Source organism: Dromiciops gliroides, chromosome 5 (assembly GCF_019393635.1).
Source record: "Dromiciops gliroides isolate mDroGli1 chromosome 5, mDroGli1.pri, whole genome shotgun sequence".
NCBI classification, from domain to species: Eukaryota; Metazoa; Chordata; class Mammalia; order Microbiotheria; family Microbiotheriidae; genus Dromiciops; species Dromiciops gliroides.
The window spans coordinates 44,440,721-44,463,687 of NC_057865.1; the positions used below are offsets into that span (position 1 = coordinate 44,440,721).

The window sequence follows — 22,967 nt, forward strand, 5'->3', positions numbered from 1 at the left end:
CTGAGGAAAGGGAATATATGACACTTTTGTCATCTCTCATATGGTTACCACAGTGTTTGGCACACAGTGTGTGTGTGTGTGTGTGTGTGTGTGTGTGTGTGTATACACACATACATATAGACATATATAGACTCAATAAATAATTGCTATCTGTGTCTATCTGGCAAAAATCTTCCAAGGACTCAGTTTTTTACCTGCAGCACTATCTCCATTGGAAAGGTAGGGTGAGATGGCCTTACATCTCTTTCTCTAAAGGATTAAAATTGTCCTTCCATAGACTAAAACTAACCAGGATTATTATGACATATTCAAGGAAATCACTTTAAATACAAAATGGAAATAATTTTGATGAGCAGAAAGAACATAAGATATATAGCTAGGTGGCCCAGTGGTTAGAGTACTCGCCCTGGATTCAGGAGGACCTGAGTTCAAATCCAGCCTCAGACACTTAACACTTACTAGCTGTGTGACCCTGGGCAAGTCACTTAACCCCAATTGCCTCACTAAAAAAAAAAAAGAAAGAAAAAAAAAGAAATATACCTAAAAGATGAGAGCTAGAAAAGAATGTTGAAAAGCAATTTTCAGGTATATCATTTTTTTTCTGACCTCCTCAAATTTTCAAGCCTGACTATTAAACTTCAACTGCAGTGGCTTCAGCAATACCCTTTTTCAAAATGACAGATGGTTTTTCTTCAACCATTTCCAACAAACATTTCTTGAGCAAACCCCCTTCTTTGATCAAAGCCAAGCTTCTCCTATCACTGAAGTCCACGAGGGTGGTAATGCTGAAGATCCCAAGAGAATACTGGAGTGATTATCAGGCATTCCATTTCAGTTTCTAAGAAAACTCACACAGTGAACTCTGACGGTTCATCCACCAAAAGGACGGTCATATGTAGTGAGCCAGAAGGCCCTATTTTATCATCTGTCATGTTCAATGTGTATATAAAGTCATTTAGAGAAACAGTCAGGCATTTGGGGGCTATCGAATCTTTTTTATCTGACTCTGACAGCTCAATCTCGCCACCTGTCCATTGCCTGACAGATTTGGGATTCAACCCATAAAAGGCAAAAGTGATGCTGGTAGACAAGAAGCAATATGTGCATAATGAGGAATGGGTTATCTCCAGACCTACATTTAAGGCTTCATCTCTCATGCAGCCTAGTAGTTCTCTGAGATTCCCAGCTACTTCTGGAATTTTCAGGTGCAGGAAGAGAGAAGCATTTTTCTTTATGTGTTTATCACAGACTGTGGCACCTTTTTCGAATAGGAATGTTGCCACTTTTCCAAATGCCTTTCTTTCTAGCCACCAGGCAGGATTTCCACAAAGCACTTGAGATACATCATGCCCAAGACCAGGCGGTACAACTTCACAGGCAACATAATGTACTTGTTTTCCATAGTTTGCACTGTGTTATTATTTAACATTTGCTTCTGAATATAACTCCAAGTGTGAATTTGAATTTACAAAGTCTAATAAAATAATAATGAAGCCACGGATCTATGCCCATTTCTCTCATGTGTGTATGTGTCTGTTCTCTTAATAAAAACTTTTGTACTTCTCTTCAAAGTTGCTGAGTTTTCAATTTGTGGAGGTAAAGAAAAAGCCCTTTCTACAGAGAACCAAATCTCTGACACTTGAATACTCCAAAGGTCTAGATAAGCCCCAGTTTGGTTATTTAATGTGATGGTAGAAGTTTTTCTGGTTAAGCTGCCGTATGTCACTAGAGCAAGGCGAAAGGAATAGTGTTATGTAGTTTCCTTCTTAAGTCTTAATCATCAGGGCTGCAAAATCTTCAGTAACGCTTCAGCTAATGTGATATTTAAAACAGCCTCAAGGTATGAGTACAAAAAAATAAGACTTCTTCTAGAAATGCAAATGATTTAATCTCCACAGCAGAGAAGAATAAATCAAAATTCTCTATCTATTCTTAAATATAACTCTCAGTGACAAGTGATTTGGTTCAGAATAAAATTATTACATCTCATTAAATGTTAAGAATAGGGCCTTGAATATATTCCATCAGTGCCTCCCTGTTTTTCGCATCTCCCATTCCTCAAACTCTTACATTAGTTTCTCTGACTCTCCTTCATCCTAGACTCCACCCAGATCCCCACAGACCATCAACTGCTCATACTCATTCTCCCTGAGTACAACTCATTCCATGTGCCCTACTTAACATCACCTTCTCTCCCAGCCCTAGATCATTCTATACCACAAACATTTGACATCTTAGTCTTGTATTTAAAATGCCAAAAACCGAGGGGAAGAGGAGGGAAAAGAGCTATCCCATTGTGAAAAGTGAGGGAAAGCACACTTCTATTGAAAACTCCTAATTTGTAGTCACTATCAATTAACCACATAAAACTAAATTTAAAAATACCACTAAGTGATTATAATGGAAGATCACAGAAAACACCAACCTGGTTTCATCAAGAACAAGTCATGGGGGCAGCTAGGTGGCGCAATGGATAAAGTACCAGACCTGAATTCAGGAGGACCTGAGTTTTAAATCCGACCTCAGACACTTGACACTTACTAGATTACTGAACTAGGGCAAGGCACTTAACCCTCACTGCCCTACAAAATTTAAAGAGAGAGAGGGAGGGAGAGAGAGGGAGAGGGAGAGGGAGAGGGAGAGGGAGAGGGAGAGAGAGAGAGTGAGAGAGAGAGAGAGAGAGAGAGAGAGAGAGAGAGAGAGAGAGAGAGAAGAAAAGAACAAGTTGTGCCAGACTAAATTAATTTCCTTTTCAGATGGGATTACTAAATTAGCAGATATGGGGAGTGATGTGTTTATAGGTTACCTAGCAAAGGTTTTGATAAAATATCTCACACTATTCTCATAAAGATGATGAAGAGATGGATTAGACAATAATAATACTGGATAGATTCTAAATAAGGTGGATAAACAGACTGAAAGAGTCATTGTTAATGGTTCAATGAGAATGTGGTAAGAGGTCTCCAGTATGGTATCAACAGATGGATGGTATTTTCAACAAATTGGCTGATGACACAAAGTGATGAAGAACAACTAACACACTGAATAAGAGTCAGGATCCAAAAGGATTTTGACAGGGTAAAGCATAGGATTCAATCTAATGAGACAAAATTCAATAAGGATAAAGGTAAAGCCTCAAATTTGGAGACAAAAAAATCATCATTAATCTCATATGGGAGAGGCACAGATAGGTTGTTTTGAAAAGAATCTAGGGGATTTAATGGATTACAAGGTCAATATGAGTCAGCAGTATGATATGACAATCAGAAAAGCTCATATGATTATGGGCTACATTGTTCCCAGGAATAAGAAGGTGATAGGCATGCAGTTCTCTGTATTTGTGGTATCCCCTCTGGAAAATTGTGTCTAGTTCTGGGCAGCATGGTTTAAGAAGAGTGTTGATAAATTGAGAGAGCATGGAATAGTTTATCTGTCAGATTTATGAATAAGGGAAGGATTTAGGACCAAAGAAGACATAGTGAGCACTACAAAAGATAAAATAGATAATTTTTTATTATATAAAATTTAAAAGCTTTTACATAAACAAAACCAATGCAACCAAAATTATAAAAAAAGCAGAAAATTGGGGGAAAATTTTGCAGCAAAACTCTCTGATAAAGGCCTTGTTTCTCAAATATATAAAGAACTGAGTCAAATTTATTAAAAATACAAGTCATTTCCCAACTGGCAAGTGGTCAAAGGATAAGAATAGGAAGTTTTCGGGAAAGGAAATCAAAGCTATCTGTAGTCATATGAAAAAATGCTCTAAATCAATATTGATCAGTGAAATGCAAATTTTAAAAACTCTGAGGTATCACCTCACAACTATCAGAGCGATTAATAGACAAAAAAATGAAAATGATACATGTTGGAGGGGATGTGGGAAAACTGGGATACCAATGTATTGTTGGTGGAGTCGTGAACTGATCCAACCATTCTGGATAGCATTTTGGAACTATGCACAAAGGGTTATAAAACTGTGCTAATACCCCTAGATCCAGCAATACCACTGCTAGGTTTATATTCCAAAGACATCCCCCCAAAAAGGGAAAAGGACCTATTTGTACAAAAATACTTATAGCAGCTCTTTTTGTGTTGGCTAAGAACTGGAAATCAGAGGGATTGGGGAATGGCTAAACAAGTTATGGGATATTATTGTGCTATAAGAAATGACAAGGAGGTTGATTTCAGAAAAACCTGAAAAGACTTATGGGAACTCATGCATAGGGGAGTGAACAGGACCAGGAGAATGTTCTACACTGTAACTGCAATATAGTTCAATGAAGAACTGTGAATGACTCAGCTATTCTCAGCAATACAAGGATCCAAGACAATCCCAAAGAATTAATGACAAACCATACTATCCACCTCCAGAGAAAGAATTGATATTGTTTCAATACAGACTGAAACATGCTGTTTTTCACTTTCTTTCATTTTTTTTTTATTCGAGTCTTCTTATACAAAATGACCAATATGGCAATGTTTTACACGATTGCACATGTATAACCTATATTGGATTGCTTAGCATTTCAGGGAGAGAGGAGAGGAGGGAAGGAGGGAGGGAGGAACAGAATCTGGAACTCAAAACTTTAAATAAAACTGTGTGGGTTTTTTTTTTTTAATTGGAAAAAAAAAAAAAGAATGTTGATATGCTAGAGAGTACTACCTCCAGGAAGGCAATCAAGATGGTGATGGGCCTTGGACCCAACCTCTAAGGACTGAATTCAAGGACATGGAGAAGAAAAGCTGGAGGGGGCCCATATGATAGGTGTCTTCAGGTATCTGAAGGAATGCCACTGGAAGACAAATTAGATTTGTTCTGTTTGACCTCAGATAAAAGAAACCGTATCAACGGGTTCAAGTTGGAAAGAAAAAAAAAAGGGTGGTTTGATATTGGAAGAATTTTGCTAATCATTAGAGCTTGCAAAAAGTGGAGTGGAAGGCAGTGCAAGACTCCTTAGAGCTCTAGACAAGCACATGTCTGGTATGGCGCAGCAGTGATCTTTTTCGTGTTGTGGTTGAACTAGATCTGAGGTCTCCTCCAACCCCCAAGTTCTTTGTATAAGTCCCATATGTTTATACTCTTCAATATATAATGGAGATCTTAATGTTCTTGGCTTATAGTCTCCAAATCTAAGGTAATTTCAAGGTATTGGGATAGGGGGGCTTCTAACACAAAGCTTGAGATATATCTAAAGCAAGTACTCAGACACAATCCAAGCCATTGGGCCAAAGCCAGGACTTCTGGGATACATCCACTGGAGTTTTATGTTCTTGGTCATAAGATGTACGATCTAGGCTTTTAGTTGGCAATCATAATAATAACCTGAGTGAGTACACATAAAAGTTGCCAGTGCAATGAGATCCCTCAAATCTCACTAATGACAGTGTTTTTCAGCCTCTCATTGCTATCCCCAAGGCTTCCTCAAGGAATTCTCTACCATGACTTTCCCCAGTGCCAAAGGAGCTAACTTATGATCCCAACACATTATATTATACTGAATTTCTAGGAAAAAAAATTGATGCTCTAGCCCTATGTGCATTATCTGAAGGTGCTAAATTCTGTGGAAAAACTCAATTCCAAAGCCCACTCTAAATAGATAGCAAATCACCAATTTCAAATGTCATAATTGCTACAATGATTATCACAACTACCAACTGAAACATACTGAAGCAATTCTTGGAGGGGGGGGGGGTGGGAAGGGAGCAGGAATCTTACCTTGCTTGGCAACCAAGAAGCAACATCTCTCGGTTATGGAGCAAAACATATAAAAGGACCAGAAAAGCTTTTGCTCGAATGGAAGTGGAAGGACTGTCAAACAGACGGATAACGGTGGTAACAAAATCCTAAAGGAGAGAGATGAAAATTATGAGGAAAACAAGAAATCCAAGTTCTTTCAGTAGGAATGCAGTGCTGATTATCCAGAAAGAGATTATAGAGGAGCGAATGCTGGGCTCAAATTTATTACAACAGTCACTGAATGAAATCTTTGGGCAAAATAGATAATGCTCCCACTCTAGCAAGGCCTTTGGAGCCAGAGAAATAGAGTGAAAATAGCCATGTGCAAAATACCTTCCAGAGACATTTGCACTGAAGGGCACTTCACTTGTTCCACTGGAGTGACTGTCTAATGCTGGGTGATAACAGTGTTCCTCTCCCTTTGAACAACTGAATTGTTGGAGTTCTAAATACTCATCCCTCAAAAATCTGTCTTCCTTATTGTTTTTTTATGAAGTTCTTATGCAAGCTTGTGTGTGTGTGTGTGTGTGTGTGTGTGTGTGTGTGTGTGTGTGTGTGTGTGTGTGTGTGTGAGAAAAAGCACAATGAAGATAAAGAGATTTTTCAGGAAGCTTCTAGCCCATCTGAAATCAAACTCTGTGCCTAGATTTAGAAAAGTTCTTTTCACTGTTCTCATAAGCCTAGTCCACTGGGCACTCACTGACACAGAAGATCTAAGATGCAGTATACTGAAAACTCACATAGGGAACACACTGGGCTTAAAAAAAAATATGAAGTGTCTTTGTCAAAAGACTTCTTGGACTTGGGAATATTTTCCTTTAAAAAGAAAACTGGGGGCAGCTAGGTGGCGCAGTGGATAAAGCACTGGCCCTGGATTCAGGAGGAACTGAGTTCAAATCTGGCCTCAGACACTTGACACTTATACCTGTGTGACCTTGGGCAAGTCACTTAATCCTCACTGCTCTGCAAAAAAACAAAAAACAAACAAAAAGAAAACTGAGCTGGCCCATTCTTCCATTACTGTGATTACCAACAGCTTCCTTTTGGTTGACTTCAATGCCTTTCCAAGGCTTTTCCCATGCACAAACACTCCATCCTTGGAATGCTCTTGCCATAGCTTTCATGACACTGAATTTCCCAGCTCTCTTCCACCTTCTCTTCCTTCTCTTTTTCCTCCTTCTCCCGACTCACTCTGACTGAACAGGAATGTTCCAAGCACACTCGATTCTCAGATCTTTGCTATTCCTCAGGAATCATTCATCATAAGAGCTGTTCCACTCTGGTGGCCATAATCAACATCTCTGGACCTGACTTTTCCAGGCCTATGTCTCCAAATACCCGGAGGCCATCTCGACTGATATAAATCATAACTCCAAGGAACCTGGGACTTCCTGAGGGAAGGGACCATTTCGCTTAGTACTATGCACGGCACAAAGTAAGAACTTTATATATGCTTTTCATTGATTAAGCCATTCATTCATTTGCTGTGCCAGGCCAGTAGAAATCAACAACTGGAGACCAGTAGCATCTGATGTATGAATATTAGAAATTAGTTTCCATGAGTATTAAGAAGAACCTTAGGGGCAGCTAGGTGGCACAGTGGATAAAGCACTGGCCCTGGAGTCAGGAAGACCTGAGTTCAAATCTGGCCTCAGACACTTGACACTTACTAGCTGTGTGACCCTGTTCAAGTCACTTAACCCCAATTGCCTCACCCCCCCCCCAAAAAAAACTATCCAAGAAGAACCTTAGCTCAAAAGACAACCACATTAGGACTAAGACAAATGTTTAAACCATTAAATATTTATCAATCATCTATCCTGGTTTTCTGGCATCTCTGACCCATGGGTCTATTTATTATTAGCTTGGTAAATTGGCTCCTGGTTCATCTCTGGTTCAAGTTGGACTCTTCTCATTGGTTCACCCCAACATTCCTTCTCTGGTTCCCTTTCCTTATTTGCTCTCTCATTTTCTGGCTTCCTACATGGCTCTTTCTTCAGGCCTGCCCTTTATGGTGGCCAGTTCCATCACTCCTCTACCATTCCTAACTCAAAAAACTTCACTAGCTCCCTGTTGCCTCTAGGATATGTGACACTGAAAATAATTACTCTAGACAAAAGTTTTGAATGAGCTGATATTAATTTATCAATATTATACCCGTAGGAGATTGACCATATATCTCCCTAACTTCTCATGGTCCAGGCCACATGGTAGTAGAGGCAGAGAGAGAGAGCTTCAGCATGCCAGTTAGCTCAAGCAAGAGAAATGCCCCCCAAAAGCACATGTGGCCCCCCAGAGAGACAGCATGTGGTCCCAAGGAGACCAGAGAGAGAGAGCAAGAGACAGAGACCGAGACCATTTAGTTCCAGAGTCAGGAAAGACAACATGGCTGCCTGTTCAGATTTTTTTTTATCCCTTTTGAGAAGAGGCAGGTCATTATACATCAAACAAATCTAATTGGTTGACATGACTTTGAAGATGGGCCATATTATAATGAACTCTAGGGATGACATCAGAGAAAGGAATGCAAGACCCCTCACTCAAGCTGGCCAGGAAAAGTCCTACCCAGGTGTGGTTTAATTCCATTAATTGGTCCTTGGGCTATCTAGACAAAAGAATCTACCCTCAACCAAAATGCCTTTTCTTCTCTTGGGTTTGTCCCTGATGAGATATGATGAAGTCTTTCAAGGACACTGAACTTTCTGGGGTGAGAGGGAAAAAGAACTAAGAAAGAGAGATCTTGGAGTCACCCAAGAAATCAATTATTAATAATTACTTTCTCAGAGATAAAATACAAACTCATTACCTTGGTCTTCAAGGTCCTCAACAATCAAATAAATCCCTACCAACTTTAAGAGACAGATGGAGTTTCACATTAATCCCCTCTACATAATTTTTATTCCAGCCACACTGGACTCCTAACCATTCCCAGAGTTCCAAACACCATCTCCTGCATCTGAGCACTCACATGAAAAATCCCTCAGGTCTGAAATGTACTCATTCCTTATTTCTGCCTTTCAGAATTGTTTTCTTCTTTTGAGGTTCAAACCTCCTCTGGGCGACCTTCCTCAGTGTGCCCAGTTTCCAGGACTCTCTCCCTCTTAAGTAAGCCCTTCCCTTTCATCAATCACCAGCACTTGTCATGTCAGAAACTGAGCTAGACTCTTTCCTGAAGCACTCCCAGGCCCACACAAAAGAGGGGATTGGACCCTGGAAAAAAGAGGGAACACGCAGGCCACATACAGAAGTAAAGATGGAGACAAGCAACAACAAAACAAATCAGGGTTTCCTCTGGGGATCGGTGGGGGTGCAAAACATTTCAAACATTTGCTGTGCATCTGCTAGGTGCCAGGCATAGTGAAAACTACCTGGGAAACAAAGGAGGGCAAAAACACCCCCTGCCTTCAAGGGGCTTACATTCTAACAGGAAGAGAAACATGTAAATTGTTACACACAAAATACACACATAGTAGAAGGCAGGAAACACTAGAGAAGAAAGCTTGGGGACGGGGGGGGGGGGGGGGGGGGGGGGAGGTGGGAGGAGGCCAGGAAAGGCCTCCTATGGAAGGGAGTCTTTGAGCTGAGTATTGAAGGAATCCAGGGATGCCGAAGAGATGGACGTGAGGAGACAGCATTGCAGGCATGGGAGAGGGGGACAGCCAATGCTAAGGCACGGAATGGAGAGATAAGCATCATGTGTGAGAAGCAGCAAAGGGGACAAGATAATGATACAGGTAGAAGGAAGGAGAATGTAAGAACACTACTAAAGTAGGAAGGGACCGCACTGAGAAGAGCCTGAATCAATGCCCCAGAAAGACTTTATATTTTGATCCTGAAGAGAGTAGGGAGCTCCTGGAGTTTAGTGAGTAAGGGGGAGGTGACAAGTCAAATACTGATGTTGCCAGGGTTTCTCTGCATGGCGACATATACAAACTATACAGAGATTTTACAAAACATTCCTCCAAATTGTACCTACAACTGTAGGGTGGGCATCAAAGCCCAACTGACATTGTGGAAATTTATTGTGATTTGGGGACCCTACCTTTAGGCTGAGATTAGAAAGCCTTAGGCCCTCAGGGTCTCTCCCCCTCCTCTTCAGCTTCAGCTGAGCGGAAAAAGCCCTGTGGACTATATAAGACACCAGGTCAGACAGCTGGGGGGAAAAAAGCCCCCAGCTCCTTCCGACCTGAGCGGAGCTATCTGAAAGATAGCCTGTGCTGAGGCACGGAAGTGGGAGTGTACCCCGCCCCCCAAACCAGCTGCAGCCCTGGCTGGCGGATTAGCTTGGTCTGTGGAGGCGAAGGAAGCCCTGAGATTTGAGTGGAGAGAAGAAAAGGTATATATTGACCTGGGAGTGAGACAGGAGAGGGGAGAGGGACGAGATAAAGAAGGAGGGGGATGGACTAGGAGAGAGGCTGACTAGAGGGGAGCTCGGACAAGGACGGAGGAGAGACCTGGCTGACAAGGTTACAGGCCTTAATACAAACCAGGGAAAGTATAATGTGCCCTGAGGCCGGAGGCTGCTAAGGCCCTTATTGTATTCAAGAAGTTCTAAGCCCAGCAGGTGGGAAAGAGACACAGTGGAAAGAGACCACAGGAAAGCAGTCAGGTTGTACATTTTATTTTCCTGTATTCTTAATTTTCAACAGCATCTCATAAATAAACTGTGCTTGGATTATTTAGTTAAGAGGCTTCTTAATCTTTAGTCTATCAGTTTGGGAGCAGTGTGGTGGAACTTCATAAACAGCCCACATTAAATTAACGAAGTCAGATAGCCAAATACTCAAAAGTCCCCAGATTAGTCCTCCAGTCAGATTAGCCCCCCCAAATTTGGCTAGTCAATTTAAAAATATTCTAACATTTGAATGGCAACCACGAAGGGATTTATGGCCCAATTATAATTTTTCTAAATTTATCATTTTTCATATAATCACAATTTTTCATAAATCCAATTATATATAATTTTTCCAGGCTAGTTATAGTTATTAACAATTAATTTTTGTACAACACAGAGACTACCCTGGTGTTATACTTATCCATGAAATAAAAGGGGTAAAGAAAATACCAGGGGTGACACTGGGACCATCTTCAAAAAAAGTTGCTAAATTACAGTATTTTAAAAGAGGTTGTTTTGTTTTAAATACAGTCTAGGATGTAAAGGTCCATTTGAATTTCCTCAGAGGAACAAGACCTTCACATTGAGAAAAAATCTTATATAGTAAACCAATAAAATATAAAGCAGTATTATAGAAAAATGATCAGAATGGATAACTATAGCAATCATATCACAGAAATGCATAAAGTTTTAGAAATCCCAAAATCATCACAGCAAGGAGAAAAGTTGGGGCAACATGATTTTTTTTTAAAAAAAGCAAGAAATGGGGGCAGCTAGGTGGCGCAATGGATAAAGCACTGGCCTTGGATTCAGGAGGACCTGAATTCAAATCCAGCCTCAGACACTTGACACTTAACTAGCTGTGTGACCCTGGGCAAGTCACTTAACCCTCATTGCCCTGCAAAAATTGAAAAAAATAAAACAAAAAGCAAGAAACGACTAAGGCTAGACACCCCCAGAAAAAGATTTCTTGAACTAAAAATATCAGTATTCAATTTAGAATAAGTATTTAATTATATTTAGTTCTCTCTACCTTAATTCATATTGTATCTCCTGCCAGATGCTACAGAGTAAACAAGCTACTTACTGGAACTATATCTGATGCTATAGTGTATTAGACAATTTTTTAGGTTAAATATACACAAGCATGTTAGACATATTTCCACATTAGCCATGTTGTAAAAGAAGAATCAGAACAAAAGGGGAAAACCTCATGAAAGAAAAAAAAACCAAAAAAGTAAAAATAGTATGGTTCAATCTGCATTCAGACTCCATAGTTCTTTTTCTGGATGTGGAGAGCATTCTCCATTATAAGTCCTTTGGAATTGTCTTGGATCATTGTATTGCTGAGAAGAGCTAAGTCTATCACAGCTGTCATCACACAATGCTGCTGTTACTATGTACTGCTCATTTCACTCAGCATCAGTTCACTTAAATCTTTCCAAGTTTTTATGAAATCAGTCTGCTCATCATTTCTTACAGGACAATAGTATTCTATTACATTCATAAACCACAACTTGTTCAGTCATTCCCTCAATTTCCAATTCTTTGCCACCACAAGAAGAGCTGCTATAAATATTTTTGTACGTGTCAGTTCTTTCTCCCTTTTTATGATGTCTTTGGGAAACAGACCTAGTAGTGATATTGTTGGGTCAAAGGGTATGCACAGTTTTATAGCCCTTTGGAATCATATTCTTTTTAATATGGCAGCACCCACCAATACAGCAAAATACAGTCTTTACAATCCTGAGAGAGACAATTAATTTTTTTCAAGTATTTCATTTTCAAAGGTAGTGGAATAAAATGCAGCTATGAAAGCACTCTTTTCATGCACGGTCTCATGCATAAGTCAAAATCAAGCAAAAATTCTGGATAGATACAACCACAGATAACTTTATCCAACAATCCTCTGATTATCGTCGTCACATAAGGCACAAAACAGGGAAACATATGCTCACCACTGTCATTTGTGTCTCGTATGAAGGATGACTTCAGAAAAGTCCAAGTGGGAGAGAGATACTCTGTAACAACTGAGATATATTCTAAATGTTCCTGTTTCTGGATGATATATGCTGCTCATTTTAGAATCCTACAATAACACAAGTCCTTCTCAATAAAGCCCACAAACCCTCAAAGGGAAAAATCAAGTGGACAGAAAATACATGGTGCCCACATTAAGACATATAGTTGGCATTCTGGAGAGCAACTTGGAACTATGCCCAAAGGGCTTTGGGGCTGTGCATACTCTTTGACCCAGTAATACCACTACTAGATATATATCTCAAAGAGATCATAAAAAAGGGAAAAGGACCCACATATACAAAAATATTTATAGCGGCTCTCTTTGTAGTGGCAAAGAATTGGAAATCAAAGAAATGTCCATCAACTGGGGAATGGCTGAATAAGTTGTGGCATATGAATGTGCTGTAAGAAATGATGAGCAGGCAGATTTCAGAAAAACCTGGAAAGACTTAAGTGGACTGATGCTGAGTGAAGGGAGCAGAACCAGGAGAACATTGTACATAGTAACAGCAACACTGTGTGATGATCAACTGTGATAGACTCAGCTCTTCTCAGCAATACGATGATCCAAGACAATTCCAAAGGACTCATAATGGAAAATGTTCTCCACATCCAGAAAAGAGAACTGTGGATTCTGAATGCAGATTGAACCATACTGTTTCTACTTTTGGGGGGTTTTTTGTTTGTTTTTTGAGGTTTTTCCCTTTGGTCCTAATTCTTCTTTCACAACATGACTAAAACAGCAATATGTTTCATGTGATTGTACATATATATAACCTATATCAGATTGCCTTCTGTCTTAGGGAGGGGGGACAAAAGGGAGGGAGGGAGAAAAATTTGGAACTAAAAATCTTATAAAAACAGTTGAAAACTATCTTTACATGTACCTGGAAAATAATAAAATACTTTTATGATTTTTTAAAAAAGACACGTAGTTGGATAAGCAGCAATGAGTGAGAAAGTGAGCACATCAAAACAGCTATCTTGGCTAGCTCCTGTATGGTCAATGAACTGGGTCCAGAATTAAATAAGCTGAAGTCAGACTGGATCATGTGTGATGTTTTCAGAGATCCCAAACTACTCCCTCCTGCAGAAAGCCTCTTTTCATGATAATATGATCCTGGTAAATGCTGTGTGGCTGCTTATCTCAGAACGATCCGTCTGTTCACATCCATTCATTAAGCACTGCCTACATGCCAGGCACTCTGCTAGGCCAGTGACACACATACAGAAGCAAGAGTCCCTAGCCTCAAGAAGCTTCCATTCTACCAGACTGTAACCTCCAGAGTCCAAACAATCAGTAACCTGAAGGACAATGGAAAGACACATGGTCATTTCAGGGAGACCCAGGATCTTCCCAGTGATGAAATGCATGCAGGAAGTGCTGCATGAAACATAAAGGAGGATGCATAAGCCTGGGAAATGAGGCAAGGAATAACAAATGGAGAGCCTAAATGTTGAACTGGTAGCTACAAAACATTTTTTAAAAAAGAAACTTTGGGGCAGCTAGGTGGTGCAGTGGATAAAGCACTGACCCTGGATTCAAGAGGGCCTGAGTTCAAATCCGGCCTCAGACACTTGACACTTACTAACAGCGTGAGGCCTGCCCCACCCAAAAAAACAAAAACAAAAACAAAACCCTTAGAGCAAGACCTCTAATGCACCAGGTGAATACTCTGGAGAGCTGATTGGAAGAATCTGGAAAAAAACACAATGAAAAGGTATTCATGTGCTGCCTTGTGTATTATAAGAGGGAATGTATACATCCAGGAGATTGCAGATCCCATGAACTAACAAAATAATGCTTGTGCTACCTGTGAGGGTAAAATGGGTAACTATATGCAAAATGGGGTGGGTTTTTTGGTTTATTTTGGGTTTGTTTTTGGTTTTTTGGTGGGGCAATAAGGGTTAAGTGACTTGCCTAGGGTCACACAGCTAGTGTCCAGTGTCTGAGGCTAGATTTGAACTCAGGTCCTCCAGTGCTTTATCCACTGTGCCACCTAGCTGCCCTATGCAAAGTGTTTTTAAGTCCTACATGAAAAAGATAGACTATGAGCTTATTTTTTAAATTTTATTTTTTTGCTTTTGTATATGGAAAATAAAAGTCATTGCTACTTTTCTGCAAAGTTACAGTGCAGTCCAAAAGGAAGAAGTTAATTGTATCAAATATGTGCTGTTTTCTCCATTGTCACAAGTACTTTCTACTGGGACACCACAATACAAAAATCAGGATATTCTTTACTTAATTTGCTTCATGTTTATGTATCAGAAAACATAAATAAGGCCTGATATGGCAGCCACTCAGCCTGCAACACTCCTATCAACTTCAATGAAGTTAGAAGCCTTTATTTTTCTCTCAAATGTTCATATTTATAGCCTTTAAAAGCTCTATAAATAAGGCGTTTAGGGAAAGAGGTGATATTCCACTGAAATGTGCTATTTTAGGCAAAGCTTTTTGGAAGGACAGATTTGGCAAGAATATTTATAGTAAAAACAAATTCAACTTTCTTTGTGCTTTTTATGGCCGATATGCTATAAGTATGTTATTTGGTGTAACCTAAAAATAACATTATTTTAGGGTGCCAAAGAAAATGGAAGACTCACAGTGTAAAGGAAATTGAGCTAAGGAAAAAAGAGTTTTTTGTTGCTTGAAAATTTCTGTGTATCTTCTTTCAAAAGAAAAGAAAAATCCTGCCAAACTGGGAGTGACGGAACATGTCTGTAACCCTGCTATTGGGAAGGGGGAGGCTGGGAGATCCCCCGAGCCTAGAGGTTCTGAGCTACAAGAGGACTAAAGCCTTTCAGGTGCCTGCACTGGTTTCAGCATGAATTCTGGCACCGACACGGTGAGCCCTGGGTCGGGGTAAGGACCAGAGGGCCACCCGGCTACAGAAAGAACAGGTCAAAGCATTGATCTTGACCAGTATTGGGATCATGTGTTTTTGGCTTTAGTGAGATAGGGTCCAGTCTCAAAAAAAAAAAACAAAAACAGAAACCCCCTAAAAATCCTAATATGTGTGCCTCAGAGTCATAAAGGAAACCAGATTCCCCTTCCATAAAAAGCCAGGCTCTTATTATCAGTGGTAAGGTCTCCAACTTGATTCACACCATAGTCCATGGGAGAAAGCAGACAGGGGAAAAGAAAATTTCATATTCTTTTTTTTTTTTTTTTTTTGGTGAGGCAATTGGGGTTAAGTGACTCGCCCAGGGTCACACAGCTAATAAATTGTCAAGTGTCTGAGGCCAGATTTGAACTCAGGTCCTCCTGACTCCAGGGCCAGTGCTCTATCCACTGCGCTACCTAGCTGCTCCAAATTTCATACTCTGAAGAGCAGAGACTATTTGGTGTTAGTGTTTATTTCCTGTATATTTCACATGGCCAGGTTTAATATTTATTTGCTTTAAAAAGCTGAATTAATTGATAGTAGCAGCAAATAACAATAGTTTACATTTATATACAGTTTTAAGGTTTGTATAGTATTTTACATGTATTATCTCATTTGATCTTCTAAATAACCCTGTGAAATAGGAGCTGTTATTATTGTTCCCAATTTGCAATGAGAAAAGTGAAGATGAGATCAGTTCATTGACTTGCCCAGGGTGATACAGTTAAGTAAGGTATCTGAGATGGGATCTGAAGTAGGTCTTCCTGATCCAAGTTCAACATTCTATCTGGTGTGCCACCCTAGCCTGGTCCTCCATAACAAATGAGTATACCTCATCCTGACAGCTAGAGATTTCAGAAGAAGGAAGGAAGGAAGGAAGGAAGGAAGGAAGGAAGGAAGGAAGGAAGGAAGGAAGGAAGGAAGGAAGGAAGGAAGGAAGGAAGGAAGGAAGGAAGGAAGGAAGGAAGGAAGGAAGGAAGGAAGGAAGGAAGGAAGGAAGGAAGGAAGGAAGGAAGGAAGGAAGGAAGGAAGGAAGGAAGGAAGGAAGGAAGGAGGGAAGGAGGGAGGAAGGGAGGAAGGGAGGGAGAGGAATGAGAAGGGAAGGGAAGGAGAGGGGAGGGGAGGGGAGGGAAGGGGAGAGGAGGGGAGGGAAGGAAATTATTTTTACTGTTCATTTCCAAACAACTACAGAATTTATAGTTGGAAGACAGTAGTCATTTAGTCTAAGTTGTACCAGAAAAGGAATCCCCACCACAAGATACTAGACAAATAGTCATCGAGCCTCTGCTTGAAGATTCCAATGAGGGGGAATGGTCATCTCCAGAGATGGGTATTCTTATGGACAGCTCTAACTCTTGGAAGCTTTTCCCAACATTCAAGCTAAATTTTAGCCTCTTTGCAACTCCTACCAATTACTGCTGGGTGTGACTTCTGAAGACAAACAGGATAAGCCTAATTCCTCTTCTAAAGTTTCTCCTCAACTTTATCTTCAATCAATTAAACTTTCCCCAGTTTATTCAACAGATCTTACTGAATTAACTAAAGGCTCCTCACCATCCTGGTTGGCCTCCTCTAGAACATTCTCTAGCTCATCAGTGTCCAGCCTAAACCATGGTACCAAGAACTGAAAACAGTATTAAAAAGCCCTGCTCATCTTCTTCTTCCCTGTGAAGATCATGCTATTCTATTTTCCTAAAAAAGGCAAGACAAATTAATTTCAGCAAAATAATTTAAATCCTCTGAATTATAGAAAGCATAAAATTTTAAAGACAGAAGAGATCTGAGCCCTTCTGAACTTCTCGTTTAACTCTCTAATCTTACCAATAAAATAGCATATCCCAAGACTAAGTGACAGAGTGCATTGGCAGAGCTAAGACTCAAATCCAGATGTTCTGACACCCAGATCAGGATCCCTTCAAGTAAAGAAATTAACAATGAGTCAGTGAGGGCAGGCATATATATCATCAGGAATGTGTTCTGCTCTCCAATTAACCTATAAACATTCCTATTTTTCTAAAATTGTTCTTTTAATTCAATTTTACTTTTAAAAAATGAACAAAAATCTATTTTCTCACCAATTCCCCATGCCCCTATCCTCTTAAGAAAAGCAGAATTATTTTGCCAAATAAACATAGTCAAAAAAAAATTTATATTACCCATGTCTCAAAATGTGTTTCTCAATCTACACATTAGTGTATCCCCTTTCTCTATCAGGAGGTGGGTAGCATTCTTTGTCAGTCCTCTGACATCAAGATGGATCATTCCATTGAGCAGAGTTCTAAAAAGCTTTCTAAGCTGTTTGTGTTTCTAGGGTTGATGTTGTAATATAAACTGTACTCCAGAAACTTAATTCTGCAATGCTCCATTCAAGTCTTCCTCTTTGCAATCATGTCCTTCTTCCTTTCATAGGGCATGATCATTTCATTACATTCATGTATCATAATTTCTTTGTGTTCCCCAAATCATGGTTATCCTCTCACTTAAAAAACAGCTGCTACAGATAATTTGATAAGTTTGGCTCTTTTCCTTTTCTCTGATCTCACTGTGGGGTCTAGACCTACCAGTGATATCACTAGTCAAAGGGTATATACGATTAATACATTTTGGGGAATTGCCTTCCAGAATGGCTAGAGCAATTCATAGCGATAGCAACAGTGTATTAATGTACCCATTTTCCCACAGCCCCTCTCACATTTGTCATCTTCCCTTTTTGTCAATTCTGCCAATCCAATGGGTGGGAGCTAGAACTCCAGAGTTGTTTCAATTTGCATTTCTTTAATTATTAGTGATCTGAAGCATTTTTTTTTCACATGGCTATTAACAGTCTGAATTTTCTCCTCTGAAAACTTCCTGTTCCTATCCTTTGAACATTTAGCAATAGGGGAATTACTCTCTTCATTAAAAATTTGAATCAGTTCCTTAAGTATCTTAGAAATTAGACCTTTATCAGAGCAACTTCATGCAAAGTTTTTCCCCTTCTAATTTTTGCTGCATTTTTTTTGTTTGAACAAAACTTTTATAATATATTATCAAAATTGTCCTCTCCATCTCCTGAGATCCTCTCTAGCCTTTATTTGGTCAAGAACCTTTATCCTATCTACAGATCTGAAAGCTAGTTTCTTACTTGCTCCTCTAATTTGTTTGTGCTGTCACCCTTTATGTCCAAATAATGCCCATTTGGAGTTTAGCTTGGCATATGGTGAGTGATGTTAGTCTAGACCCAGTTCTGCCAGAATGCTTTCCAGTTTTTCACATCAGTTTTTGTCAAATAATGAGTTATTAGGGGTCTCTGGGTTTATCAAACACTGGGTTCATATATCTCTTCATTTTCCTCTTGCTTGCACCTGTTTTGAACTTCTTGGACTTCTCCACAATGTCCTCAGCAAATTCATCATTAGGAAACTTTAACTTGCAAGATCCAATTTGACTTGCTATTCATACCTCATCAGTACTCTCTGTACCTCAGATTGGAGGGCAGAGCAATAGACTCCTCTATTTCAGAAGAGGGGACAAGACAGACATTTCCTAGACGTTTACCTCATTTTCTTCCCAGCTGCACTCATTTTGAACTTCTTTCAATTCTCCACCATGCTCCCCAAACTCCTGCTTTCCAGCTTTCTTTTGTTTGTGTGGTCTTCCCCCATTACATTGTAAGCTCCTTGAAGGTAAAGACTGTCTTTTTCTTTTTTTGTATCCCTAGCATGTAGTGCAGTTCCTGGTACACAGGAAGTGCTTAATAAATGTTTATGGACTGACTACCTAGGCTACTAGTGCTCCTTTGCTTCTTTATGTTGTATCCCTAATCTTTTCCATTGATCGACCTCTCTCTTTCTTTTTTTTTTTTCAGGGCAATGAGGGTTAAGTGACTTGCCCAGGGTCACATAGCTAGTAAGTGTCAAGTGTCTGAGGCCGGATTTGAACTCAGCTCCTCCTGAATCCAGGGCCAGTGCTTTATCCACTGTGCCACCTGGCTGCCTTTGACCTCTTTATTTCTTAAGCAATACCAAAATGTTTTGATGATTACTGCTTTGTAGCATGGCTTGAGATCTGTTTCTCTCTCCTCATTTTTATTCATTGCTTCACTTGAGATTCTTCCCTTCCTACATATGATTTTTGTTATTCTATTTTATAACTCTAAATTGGCATAGTACTAAATAAGTAAATCAAATTGAGTAGTATTGTCATTCTTATTATACTGGTTCAGCCTATCCATGAATGATTAAAATTTCTACAATTATTTAGGCCTGTTTTTATTTGCATAAAGAGTATTTTATAGTCATATTTATATAGTTCCTGTGTATGTCTAGGCAGATAGACTCCCTACTGTTTTATGAATTATATGGTTGTTTTAGGGGCTGTTCTTTTAAAACAATTTGTATGTTGATTTTTGTTGAGTTCATCTAAAAGGAATCACTAAAACAAGGCATGATACTAAAATAAGTGAATAAAAGTTATGTAGAATTTATACCTAACATTCTGTACTTATAAATATTTTCTGAGAAATTAAATGAATACCCTCTGAGGGATTATCTACTTGTTTTTTATAGGGAAACAAAGTGAAAGACAGAGCAAGGAAAATACACTCATCTTCATTCATCAGCTAACACCAGGCCTGAAACTCTGTTGACAAACTTTAATCCCTGCTTATGCCACTTAGACCCTAAGGTAACTTCTTGATTGGTGGATTTAAATAAATCTAAATCATGTTCTCTTCTCCAAAATGTTTCCTTTTCTGAGACTATTTTGTTTAAGGAAACATGATACACATGCTCAAATTATAAATTCTATGACCTTTCTCCAACACTTTATTCTTCCACAAGTTCTCCGAGGTACCGTGCACTGGCTTTTTTCTTCCCCAACACTTGTTTTGACACTACTAATTAAGTCTAATGTAATTTTGTCCCACATATTTGGATATAGGCAGCTATACTCATTAATTTATTGAGATTTTTAAAAAGGCATTTTAAAATAATGTCCATAAATACACCCAATTCCCTATAGTTTTGATAAATGCAATGTTTCTATATTATGCCCAACTAGCAAAGTAATAAAAAAAAGGGCAAAAATCATTAGACTCTGCTTACAGGCATTAAGAGAAGCTACAACACTCAGTCATCCCTTTATTGTTTTCTGTCACAATGATTGAAAATCAATGTAAACCCTAACAGTGGTTGCATTTGCTGATTTCCTCACTGTGCTCTGAAATTGTTTTGTGGGAAATTGAAATGTATTTAAAAGATAACTCACAAAGAAAACCCAAATCCAATTTGTTAACAATTTATGTTAAATCCATTACCATTGTTTCATTCCTTAACTTTAGACTTTAACTGAAATGATACACAGTGGCGTTAAGCATGGCAATGAGAGTCATTCTCTTTAGAGATAATAAAATCTTCATTTAAAGTGCCTAAATAAAAACCTTTAAGCCACAGATGTTCTGTACAAATTAAAACTACCCATGAGCTTGCTAGAAGTAGGCATAGACATTAGCTAAGTGCACAGAGTTGGCCATAAGTGACTTTCTGCTTCATACCAGGAAAGAGCTAATAAACCAAACGAGAAGTTCCTGTTTGCTATTGCACTGATTAATCATCTTATATGACAAAGTCAAAGAGGGTAACCAATCAAAGAGCAACTCAGACTGGAAAAGTCATGCACAGAAAGAATTTGAAAGTTGCATTGACTCCCTTATTTGGATAGGACTTTAAAACAACTAAAAGGTTTAAGGATTTCCTGGTGGTCTATCGCTTGTATCATGACAATGTCAAGCAGGAGATCTAAAGTTTTATTCCAATTTCTGATTCTGGTTTCAGAAAAATCAGGATGAGCCTGTGATGGTGAATGACAGGTAGTGTGGAAGAATGAACCTTCTATCACCACTTTCTAGAAATTTAAATATTGCTAACTTTAGAGCTGCCCAAATAGATTCAAGAGATGTCCACTTAAGGAATCACTCTGACTTAGGAGGAACTAAAAAAAGATTTATGAGACTAAAAGCAAGAAAATATGTGCAAATCTGCTTGGCATGGTCCTGCAGGGGCAGAAGACAAGAGTTTAATGTATATAATTCTGAGTATATATCAATCTGAATGAGAAAAAATGATCTAAATTGAAGATTCTGCCAACAAGAATTATATCATCCAATGACTAAAACATATGCCACACTGATATCTGAGACAGAATGTCTAACAAAAACTGAACACTGGGTAAAATATCCAAATGCAGAGCTTTTAAAAAGCTCATCTCCAACTACTAAACCTATAATTGCTATGTAAATTATATTTATGTGTGCAAAGTAAATAAAAGTGAACCTGTGTGTACACCTCTATGAAAGCCAATGAGAGATTAAGGTTTTGTAATTCACTTTGCAAATGAGAATCATTACTAACCTATAATCCCAGGTCTGTGTTTTATGTTAAAAATAGAAAGACTACATAAACATACGATAGGATGAGAAAAGTGTCTTCACAGAATAAAGAAAGCAGTAGCACATTCTAAGCTCCAATTTGGGATCCCAGACCAATTTCTTTGGCCTCAAATTGAATCTATTTTGATTCGATTCTGAGGGAAGACGAAGAAAAGAATAGTGACTTTGACATATACACTCCAATTAGCTGATGGACAATGGCAGCAGCAAAGGAAAGAATAAATATGTCTCATTTTCTACCAATATGGTCTTTCTATATTGAGAGTACTATCCCCCAGGGTTGTACACTTAACACATCTGCAGCACACTGCACACCTGTGAGTCTCTGAACTCTCTACCTAGAGAGGTTACATGCTATCAGCAAAGACTTGGTACAAGGGCTACATTAACAAAATTATTTTTAGTAAAAGGGTTCTTTCTCACCCTGAAGTCCATGAACTTTAAAAAAATATATATATATATACATATATATATTTGTATAAATGTAATTGATTTCTTCTGCAATCCTATGTGTTTTGTTTATTGCATTTAAAACTATTATTCTAAGATGGGCTTCCCCAGACAGATACTGTCAAAAGGGCTCAAGGACATGGAAAAGGGCAAGAATCTCTGTTTTAGAGAAGAGCCAATACATAGCCTCAGTGCACTAGAATCTACAATCCTCTATGTGTTCAGTTTTGATTTGAACTGGGTTTGGTTTTTTATTTTATTTTTTTGCCAATTTTTAGTGTATCTAATCTATGCCCATACTGAGATGATAATGCAGAAGACCCTTATATTTCTAATCCTGGTCAAAGGAGTCAAAACTCCACAGGGTTCAGTGCCCCAAAGTGTTTATGTATGACAGTTGGTTCTATGACCGAAAGATGTTCTGAACTGAATTCTTACTGGCATTATAGGAGGCATTTTTATCACTTCTTTGAATTATTAGTTCCTATCATCCAATGTAAAGAGAATGGCTACAAAAAATTAGAGACACTACTCATTTACATATGTTCAAAAGATAATCAGTTTCCAACACAAGTCATTTTACAACAAAAAAGGATTTCATTTTCAGAAAGGGACCAATTAATAAAAATATCCCTCTAGTCGATATGTTTTACAAGAAAAATATTAAATAAATATAAACTAATGAGGCAAAGAGCTCCAAATTGATCCCTTGCAAATCTCAAGAGGTGGAATTGATCTGCTTCTGACTTGCTGGCACAGCTAAAATTCAATGAGCTCAGTCTGGCCATCAACTGATAATGGCCCCAAGGAAAAACAATGAGAAATGCA

General features: G+C 38.8%; 1 protein-coding gene across 1 annotated transcript in view; it reads right to left on the minus strand.

Moving 5' to 3' along the window:
• Window positions 1–22,967, minus strand: part of ULK4 (unc-51 like kinase 4) — a 669,562-nt gene that overhangs the window by 460,998 nt on the left and 185,597 nt on the right. Inside the window, exon 22 of the mRNA XM_043966928.1 lies at window positions 5,720–5,847. Coding sequence (XP_043822863.1) covers window positions 5,720–5,847 — 128 coding nt within the window. The remainder of the gene's footprint in view (window positions 1–5,719; window positions 5,848–22,967) is intronic.